Source organism: Armigeres subalbatus, chromosome 2 (genome assembly GCF_024139115.2).
Source record: "Armigeres subalbatus isolate Guangzhou_Male chromosome 2, GZ_Asu_2, whole genome shotgun sequence".
Taxonomy (NCBI): Eukaryota; Metazoa; Arthropoda; class Insecta; order Diptera; family Culicidae; genus Armigeres; species Armigeres subalbatus.
Genome location: NC_085140.1, coordinates 37844556 through 37855024, shown reverse-complemented (window position 1 = coordinate 37855024; position 10469 = coordinate 37844556). Strand labels below are relative to the sequence as shown.

The following is a 10469-nucleotide window of genomic DNA, read 5'->3' as shown; positions in this document are numbered from 1 at the left end:
CTTCGTGAAGCCACCCCCAAACGCACTGAATGGATGAATTTTTGATGCTTTTCTTTGACGTATTTTGTACCAGTCTCCCACCCGAAGCTAGTCATTGCTTCTGTGAGTAAGCATGGGTTGTTGGAGAAAGGAAGGAAGAAGATGCCTGGTGGTGTGGGGATGGGGATGAGGATTCTTCTTCGGCTAGTCGGATGCTACCGCTCTTGCTGTGGCTACTTCTTATGGGACACGTCCCGTCGTGGTCGCCGCCTTTGTCATCTTCTGACTTGACAGCTCAGAGATAATGCTTCCATATAAATAGGCCCAGAGCTCATTATCTCGTCAGTGTGTTTTTTGCATCCACAAAATTCAGTTATCAATTTGACATCCTCTCCGGAGCATCCAAAACCAAATCTCAAACCTCAAAATGAAGACCATCATTGTTCTTGTTGCCGTTGTTGCCCTGGCCCTTGCTGCCCCTCTGGATGACTCCAAGGATGCTCAGATCCTGAAGTACGAGAACGACAACATCGGCGTTGATGGATACAAATTCGCGTAAGTGAGCTTTTATGTGACAAGTGAAGTGATGTTTGTCCAAATTGAGGCTTGAGTGCAACCCTTGCATGGGGAGCGATTCAATCGTGCGGTAAAGCAGCGAACCTCAAAGTGTAAGCCGAAGATCGGTCAACACGCAAACAAATAGTGACTGATGGGTACCACCTTGGTTGCTGAAATTTTTTAACCTTTACCAGTATACTGTACCATGATACTCAGTGTAGGATTTAAGAGGATTGTGTCATCTGCCTTGCGTGTTCAGTTTGATTAGGCATCCAAACAATTCGGGTTCGGCTATTTACTACTTGAATTTGCGCCGAATACTCTGTAGCGGCAAATTTCCATAACGATTGTTTGGTTTTCAATTTGTTCGGTTTGTGGTTCAAATATTTGCCTAACCTGTTGGCATTTAGTAGGTTTTTTTTACTGCTTTGGTGACCTTACGAGTCATCAGTGACAAACTATGACCACTGACCGTTTGATTCTTATCTCTAATTATTATAGCTTCGAAACCAGCGACGGACAGGCCCGCCAGGAACAGGCTGAGCTGAAGAAGTTGGGTGATGATGTTGAGGCACTGGTTGTCCGAGGATCGTTCTCTTTCACCGGCGCTGACGGACAGGTCTACACCGTGAACTATGTTGCCGATGAGAACGGATTCCAGCCAGAAGCCGCCCATTTGCCAAAGGCCTAAGTTGGCAATCAACAATACCACAACCAGAGCAGCTCAAATCATAGAAGGAAGTCGCACACAACACCAATTACACCAACACTTCGAATGATGCTACACGATAACAACTGAGAATACTCCGACATATCTAAGTCCATGCTTGTAAAGTGTACAGTTTTATAGTTTCTTTCGTTTTGTATTATTTTCTTGTACAGCGTATTATTCTTATAATTTTAAAGTTTCTTTTTGGAAATGCAAACATGAGTTTTGAACACATTTGAGTTACCTGAGAATGATGACACTTCTACGATAGAAGTGTTGCATTCTAAGCTATTACAACAACTGCACCAATAGCTGAACTGCAACGAGAACTTTGTACGAACACCAACTGCCATATCGTTTTTATTATTTTGAACAATAAAAATTAGCCTAAGCCAAACGTGAACACATAATATTGATTCCATGGTTTTAATTCATAATAAAGATATCACGATCTGTTCAATTCAAATGTTGAGTACTAACATTATTTCTTGAATTGGCCTTGCATAGTCAGTTTTTAAATGACTTCACACCAATTGCTGCTATTCCGTGATTGACCTGAATCAGAGAAATTGTTCAATAAATGCCAATTTTGTTAAACTACTGGCCGGGTCTCCCAAAGAATATTGCATCTTGTTCAATTTTGACCTAAGCGAGGCCACATAACTGATGTTATGATAAAGCTATACAACAACGTAATAGTAATAGAACGAAGCTGTCATTTCTTCTTTCTAATCTCCATTTATCATTGTAAAATTATATCAATCAGCTTTGTTTTATGCACTATGGCAGATTTTTTTATTATGGCTTTACAAATGAAGCTTCAGTCGAATAGGGTAGATGTACTATTCGTAGTTATGAACCATATTCATATACAATAACAGCTTTAATCTCTTCCAAAACAAACAAAACATAATTGTAAAGTTCAATCAAAGTTAATTGCCTATGTTCCTGGTATTAAACCACCCGACTTGGACATCAATTTACAATTATCTGAAAACTTAGATGTGAATATGTACATTATGCGGTTTTTACATTTATCCTATGGAGCAGGTCGGAAACGTTTCGCTTGACATATCAACTTCACCCATATCACATGCCTTCCGTTTATTAAAAAAAATGTTTTTAAGTATAGCGACGATTGATGCAACCACCCAACTCAATAAAAAAGCCAACGCTGCTATCCTAATAGCAGGTCGCCGCATAACTCCACCCACTGTTCGAACTAAGGCTTGTCGAACTCTTCCATCTCTCGTCCAGCAAATATTCTTTCAATTCAACCTCGAGTCCAATGAGCTCGTACCGTTCCGTTCACCACCAGTACCAAATCCCATTCTACTAGATCCCTTTGTTCCTTGAATCATTTACTTCGACGCGTTATCACTGGCAGATAATACTTTATCCACCTCTTCTAAAATTCTCCAACGGTGTATTGCGCCATTTTCAAATACTACGGAGCGTAACGTGCTCAGTTACTACAGCTGGAAGAATTTTGTTGCCCGTTTAAATGCCGAGACGAAAATGATTAGGCGTCAGTCCTGGGCCGCATATTCTAGCGGAATGTATGTAAGTGGTCGGGAATTCACTAGCGCTCCTGCTTCGTTTACGAGGATGTTTTAGAGCTGTACCTACTGCCGTTTTAACCGACCTTTTTTTTTTTTTGACTAATTTTATTTGCTAATTATCTAATACATGCAGGTGTTCCGTGTTTTCTAACACTATCATCCTTATTTGCTATGTTACGCTTTTAGTTATTATTAATACATTTCAATTGCCTCTGGCAGTTAGAATTTTTTCCTCTGGTTGAATTGAACCATGTAGGAATTACAATGTTTTCAACTTAAACTAAATCTAACCTATTTTATACTAAGGGTACAAGGAGTTAATCGTTGCAATAGAAGATTGCAACGATTTTTGTCTAAAATTGGAAATTATTTTGTTGGACATTTGTTGCAATGTCTCAATATTAGAAATTCTATGAAGTTCATTGGTACTATACCACGGAGGCAACTTCAGAATCATTTTCAAAATTTTACTTTGAATCCTCTGAAGTGCCTTCTTTCTGGTATTGCAGCAACTAGCCCATATTGGCACAGCATACAACATGGCAGGTCTAAAAATTTGTTTGTAAATCAAAAGTTTGTTCTTAAGACAAAGTTTTGATTTTCTGTTTATAAGTGGATATAGGCACTTAATATATTTGTTACATTTGGCTTGAAGGCCTTCAATGTGATTTTTAAAAGTTAATTTTTGATCTAGCAGAAGTTTTAACCGACCTTACTAATCGCTCCCACACGCTACCCATGTGTGGAGTGGCTGGCGGGATAAACATTCCATTTGGTTTCCGCGTTTGTAAATATTGCCGTTATCTCTTCGCCGTTAACTGAAATATCAGCCTGAAACTGCTTGTTGGCACCTTGGAAACATGTACCGTTATCCGAAACAAAATAGCGAGTGAACAGCGGCGAACAGCCTTCTTCGAACAGCCAAGATGCACGATTCGGTGGACAGACTGTGCACCACTTCCATATGAATGGTACGGATGGACAGGCAGGTGAATAGGGCGAGCCACCGTTTTGCCTGATACTGGTCCGAAATAGTCGATGGCAACATATGTAAATGGGCGTACAAATGGCTCTGTCCTTTCCACAGGAAGAGGTGCCATAACGGATAGCTTTTAAAAATGCTCTGTTAATTCGAAACCAGGCGCAATTCCTAACAACTGTTTGCACAAGAGATCTAAGCTGTGCAATCTCGAATCGTTGTCGTTGTGGAACGACCCAATAATCAAGGGTGTTATATGATGTTGTTTCGGAAGAATTGCTGGATATCTCGCTTGAAATGGCGAGTATGTCTCCGCCCCAATCCTACCTCTCATTCGCATTGTCATCCATGTAAGGCCAAGTTTTAAATATTGTGCTAGTTTTTTAGATTACTTCATGCTTTGCATCCGGCGAACCTGATGGTTTTCCCAATACAGACCGTTCTTCAGGGAACGCTTCTTCTTGTACCATCTTCCAGACTAGGTTGGCACCCATCTCCATTCTTTTGGCTAACTCAGGCTGAGAATTTCGCCAATCCGCCCCGACACGAACTCGTGAAACCTTCGATGATCAGAACGAATCCATGCTAGGACCGTTATGGAATCGCTCCAGAAAATCTTTGAATAACCGCATATGTGTGATATTCGAGAATCGCTAGAACGAATCGCACTCCTAGAACGGCCACTTTCAATTCCAGTCGACACCAAGACTGTCTTCAGAGGTGCCACTTTACTTTTAGCTCCTACCGGCACTTTTTGTACACGTTCATTATGTACCAGTCGGAAGTATACCGCACACGAGTAGGCAATATCACTGGCATTCACGAACGTCTGCACTTGAAGATTGTCGATGCTTGCTGGAAATGGTAAGAAATAACATCGGGGTATTTTTAGTTCGTCAAGTCTCGGGAAATGATCTCTCCATTTACTTACTTACTTATGGATCCTGTACACCTCCGGTGGTGCAAAGGGCCGACTTGAAAGATCTCCATCCTGAGCGATGCCCGGCTATCGCTTTAACCTGTTGCCAGGTTAGATTTCGGTCGGCTTCTTTTATTTCTTTATTGAGGCTTCGCCGCCATGAGCCTCTGGGTCTGCCTCTGCTGCGATGTCCCACTGGGTTCCAGTCTAATGCTTGCTTACTGATTTCGTTTCCGCCCCTACGTAGAGTGTGGCCGACCCAGCCCCACTTCCGATCCCGAATTTCTGTTGCTATCGGCCTCTGGTGACAACGACGATGGAGCTCGTTGTTTGAGATCCAGTTGTGAGGCCACCAGGCCCGAATTATATACCGCAGGCATCTGTTAATCTCTCCATTGGCGCCATTTATGAATGAGATCATCATGGATCGGTTCATCCCATCCAACTTCGGCTATCCACGTTCCTTGAATGATAACTTTCTCGTGAACGATAAAATGTAATACAAGTCTTAGGAGGTCGAAGTACGAGTATGTACTGAGCGCAAATCGTTTCGCAGGTTGAAGGAATAGGAGAAGCTGTCGTCTCTTGGGTGCCAAGTCATGCCAAGCACCGACTTTCAAGGAGAACTTCAGTAGAGTTTGAGCGGAAACGACAAATCTCAAAGCCTCCAAGCGAGTGTACCGTCAACTGGGGGGAAGATGATCATTGAGGTGAAGATGATCATTTGATGTGTCAGTCAAAAGTGCCAATTTTTTTTATGAAACGGTAGTCAACAATATTCTCAGTTCAAGTAATGTTGCCGCTAGGTAGAAATCCGAGTTTTTCGATTATAATCATGAAAATGTATTTTGTGGAAGAAAGAGAGAAATAGTCATAAATGACGCTTTTTTCATGTCAATTATTGACTTCGTAGACTTCTTGTTATAATATGTGTTACCTTGAATGTAATATTCTTGATTTACCTTGGTCGATCCACCGCGCTCTCATGTGCTAAGCAATAAACTGCCATTCCAATGTAATTGATTCAAGTAACCACACGTGTACTCTGTTACTGGCCATCCGAAAATACAACAGTTGGCGACGATAATAGAACCAGTGAAGAAAAAAACATCGGCTGATGCCAACCGGAACAATTAGCGTTACGTCTTGGGGCCGACTCATCAGATTTTGCGATGAAAGTGACTTTACCTTCCGGCGTGCTCTGTTGTTGTAAAGTGAGGTTATGACTACTACTGTGTAGACAACGTGTGTGCTCTGGCTTTGTTTACGACGTACCTGCTGCTGTTGACGTTCATTCGGGAATTCTGTGTTATCGTGCTGTTGCTGGTTTGGAGTTTTTGGTGCGTTTTTGCTGCTGCTCTTGGATGTGGTGTGAGAAATTGTGGATGTTGATGATCTTGCTGCTGCTGTTGCAGCTATTGCAGCCGGCAACGTTGGTGCGAGAGTACCACCAACATTCACGTTCGAGCCGTTCGATAAAACAAAAACCAAATGGTGCCGTTGGGTAAAACGACTAGAAGGTGCAATGCGGCTGTTCGGCGTGAAAGAAGATGATAAGCAAAGTGTACTACTGCATTATATGGGATCCGAAACGTACAACATCCTTGCTGATAATTTGTCCCCCGTTGAACCTGAAGACCAAACCTATCAGCAAATCGTTACCGTCCTGGGAAGCTATTATGACCCGGAACCCTTAGAAATGGTAGAGCTGTGGAAGTTTAGATCTCGTACGCAGATCGAAGGAGAATCGATTGCTGAATTCGTCACGGCGTTACAACGCGAAGCAAAGTACTGTAAGTTCGGAGACTACCTACAAAAGGCTCTGCGGAATGAGCTGGTGTTCGGCCTTCCCAACCAGCGTATTCGATCGCGTCTCATCGAAGAGAGAGCCCTGACGTTCGAGAAGGCGAAAGAAATTTCACTCGCGATGGAGGCTTCAGAGGTACAGAGGAGAGGGTGCAGAGGTACTCAACAGGAAGCTACACGAACTGAACATGGTGGACAGTCCTACTCAACATAATGAATCGTCGGTGAATAAGGTAACTAACATTACTAACAAAGCCTGCTACCGGTGTGGAAGTGAGTCGCATCTCGCAAATGTCTGTCGGCACCGTGATACTGTGTGTGGATATTGTAAAAAGAAAGGACATTTACAACGTGTTTGCCTCAGTTTGCGACAACTGAATAAATCAATGAAAGGTGATACTCAGAAGAAGTTCAAAACACATTTGGTAGAAGAAGAAGGGGGTTCAGATGTTGATTCTGGGGATGAGGTTGACGAAATTTGCGTCATTGATGTATGTAACTGTAATGTTAGTCACGAAAATAAAGCTTTGTCTAAAATTTACATACGGCTTAAAGTTAATGAATCGCTAATTAAATTTGAGGTGGACAGCGGTTCACCCGTGTCGTTGGTAAGTGCTACTGACAGAGAGACATATTTGAAAAATCTACCTCTTCATAAGACCGATGTAAAGCTGCGTAGCTACTGTGGCGGTCATATAACAGTGTTTGGTACAGTTGACGTGCAAGTGTACTACAAGAACAAGGTACAGGTTTTGCGATTATTCGTTGTTGATTCCAAGCGTCATCCTTTGTTAGGGAGAGAGTGGATGCGTGCATTACAGCTTAATTGGAATCAAGTTATGGAGAGTTCTACATCTACCGTCGAAAAAAATTTCATTACGAGCACCATTGTCTGAATCTGTGAAATCTCTTATCGAACAATTTCCTTCCGTTTTTGATGATTCCGTTGGAGAAATGACTAAGATACAAGCCGCTTTAACCCTCAGATCTGATTACAGGCCAGTATTTCTTAAATCTCGTACGTTACCTTTCGCTATTCGTGATATCGTCGAAAAAGAGATCAATGAAATGGTTAAAAATGGGATTTTGATCAAAGTTAACAACAGTGAGTGGGGTACCCCAGTTGTACCCGTGATGAAGTCTGACAATAAAGTCCGCCTTTGTGGTGATTATAAGTTGACTGTAAATAAGCATTTATTAATCGATGAGTATCCGTTGCCTACAGTGGATGAGCTTTTTGCTAACATGGCTGGTGGAAAGAAGTTTCCAAACTGGATTTAGCGCAAGCATACTTGCAGATGGGTGTACGACCTGATCATTAGAGTATACTAACACTGAATACCCATCTTGGTTTGTTCCAACCTACTAGATTGATGTACGGTGTCGCTTCAGCTCCCGCCATATTTCAGAGGGAGATTTCCCAAATTTTACATGGCATACCTGGGGTCTCTATGTTCTTGGACGACGTTGAAGTTACGGAACCAGACGACGAAACTCACTTGGCTCGATTGAAAGAAGTTCTGAAAAGATTCGCTGAGAACGGACTAAGGGTTAATGTTTCAAAATGCGATTTTTTTGCGGATAGTATCGAATATTGTGGGTACGGTATTGATTCCGATGGCATACACAAGACTAAAGAAAAAATCTCCGCCATGCAACAAATGCCCAGACCACAAAATCGTGAACAGGTCATAGCATTCTTAGGTCTTGTCAATTACTATGGGCGGTTTATTTGTGACCTTAGCAGCAAAATTTATCCTATTAATAACCTATTGAAGGAAAAGGTTCCATTTATTTGGGATCGTGCTTGTGATAGAGCTTTCGAATGGATCAAGTCTGAAATACAATCTGATCGCGTACTAGTTCACTACGACACGAACTTGCCTCTGGTGCTTGCTGTAGACGCCTCACCCTACGGAGTGGGAGCGGTTCTTAGTCATTTGTATCCCGACGGAACCGAACGCCCAATACAATATGCATCGCAAACATTAAATTTGACCCAACAGAACTATACACAGGTAGATAAGGAAGCATACGCGATCGTGTACGGAGTCAAAAGGTTTCATCAATATCTTTTTGGACGGAAATTCGTACTTGTGACTGATAACAAGCCTGTTGCACAGATATTTTCGCCAGTGAAAGGACTGCCCACGCTTTCCGCCTTGCGTATGCAGCATTATGCAGTATTTTTGCAGTCTTTCCAGTTCGATATCCGTTATCGACCCTCAAAGGATCACGCTAACGCTGATGGAATGTCTAGATTGCCAGTCCCAGATATTATCAACAAGAAGCGCATCGAAGCAGTGGATGTTATTGAGTTGGACCAGATCCGCACACTGCCTGTTTCCGTGGAAGAACTTGAAGAGAGTACCAGTAAAGATACATCCGTAAGAAATCTGATCCAAGGATTGAAGACCGGTCGTCGTATAGAGGGGCGTGATTGATTTGGAGTTGATCAAAGCGAGTTTAGTTTGCAAAGCGGTTGCTTGATGAAAGGTATTCGTGTTTATATTCCTGTACCATTACGTCGAAGAGTTTTGGACGAGTTGCATTTAGGGCATTTTGGAATTTCTCGAATGAAATCTCTTGGATAGAATCGATAGACCGGGACATCACCGAAATGACACGTGATTGTATAAGCTGCGCGAGAACTAGAAGTGATCCTCCGACGATACAAATACATTGTTGGGAAAGACCGGCTGAGCCTTTCCAGCGCATTCACGCTGATTTCGCGGGTCCTTTCATGGGATTGTATTTCCTAATAATAGTAGATGCGTACAGTAAGTGGCCCGAGGTTAAAGTAATTTCCGATATGACAACCGAAACAACTATTGACAAATTGCGTGACTTTTTCGCCACATTTGGTCTTCCAGCGGTGCTGGTCACAGATCGGGGAAGCCAATTCACTTCTGTACAATTCCAAGAGTTCCTGAAAAAGAATGGTATCGTTCACAAAATGGGGGCTCCTTATCATCCGGCTACAAACGGCCAAGCCGAACGATATGTGCAAACATTCAAGGAGAAAATAAAGTCCCTACAATGCTCACGGTCTGAAATTCCAAAAGAACTGCACAACATTCTCATGGCATACAGAAGAACAATTCATCCAGTGACGGGAAAGAGTCCTTCAATGATGGTTTTCGGTAGGCAGATGAGGTCTCGCATTGATTTAATGGTACCCAAGAGAGAACAAGATCGTTCTGGTAGAGGCGAGGATAAAAAGGTCCGTTCGTTTGAGGAAAATGATAGGGTTGCAGCAAGGGACTACTTATCGCATACGGAGAAATGGAGGTTCGTGGTTATCACTGAAAAGATGGGGAAGTTGCACTATATGGTAGAACTCGACGATGGTAGGGTGTGGAAACGTCACATTGACCAGCTAAGACCGGGTCCATTGAATTATGAATCTCTTCCTCAGTTGCCTCACATTCAGAGGGTGCGTTCGTTCGCAGCACCGTTGTCGCCACCAGAAGAGTGCGTACCTAATGTATAGTCGATAGTCGTCGATAACATATATTTTTATCGAGTCTGTTGGACTGTTACGCCAAAGAAAGCACTGTGCGATACGATCTTGCTTACGGATACGGAGCTGGTGAAACAATTCCTTGATGTCACCACAAACCGCAACGGGAAATTGTCGAAAACGGCTCAGAACCGCTGGGAGTGACGTTAGTAGGTCAGGACCCTTCAAAAATTTAGAGTTAAGTGAAACTCCGTTAACCATTGCTGCTGCATCCCAAACCAATCGCACTTTACTTGGTTTCTTAGGGCGAATGACAACCGGCAGTGGCGAAACCACACTCGCTTACTGTTCGTAGTTTTTTCATCTCAGTTAGCTTATGAGCACATCCCTTTTGCAAATACTCGGCAATCAACTCCTGAACTCGTTCTCGTAGTGTTGTGTCTTTCGCCAGCTTACGTTCTAGGGAGCGTAATCGATGAACTGCCATCGGGTAG

At 42.7% G+C, this 10469-nt stretch overlaps 2 protein-coding genes across 2 annotated transcripts; both read left to right on the top strand.

Annotated features, from left to right (window-relative positions):
• Positions 1 to 323: 323 nt before the first annotated feature.
• Positions 324 to 1656, top strand: LOC134214277 (flexible cuticle protein 12-like). The gene is made up of 2 exons (XM_062693682.1): positions 324 to 534; positions 1039 to 1656. The coding sequence occupies exons 1-2, from the start codon at positions 407 to 409 to the stop codon at positions 1226 to 1228; spliced, it is 318 nt and encodes a 105-aa protein (XP_062549666.1). The 5' UTR covers positions 324 to 406; the 3' UTR covers positions 1229 to 1656.
• A 7668-nt stretch (positions 1657 to 9324) lies between these two features.
• LOC134208929 (uncharacterized protein K02A2.6-like) lies at positions 9325 to 10005 on the top strand. The gene has a single exon (XM_062684890.1). It carries the CDS (start codon positions 9325 to 9327, stop codon positions 10003 to 10005), a length of 681 nt encoding a protein of 226 aa, XP_062540874.1.
• The last annotated feature ends 464 nt before the right edge of the window (positions 10006 to 10469 follow it).

Excerpts from the sequence above, each read along its gene's own strand:
- LOC134214277 (XM_062693682.1), top strand. The coding sequence starts at position 407 with ATGAAGACCATCATTGTTCTTGTTGCCGTTGTTGCCCTGGCCCTTGCT. Across the intron at positions 535-1,038 it reads GTTGATGGATACAAATTCGC|CTTCGAAACCAGCGACGGAC; the intron begins GTAAGTGAGCTT and ends TAATTATTATAG.
- LOC134208929 (XM_062684890.1), top strand. The coding sequence starts at position 9,325 with ATGACAACCGAAACAACTATTGACAAATTGCGTGACTTTTTCGCCACA.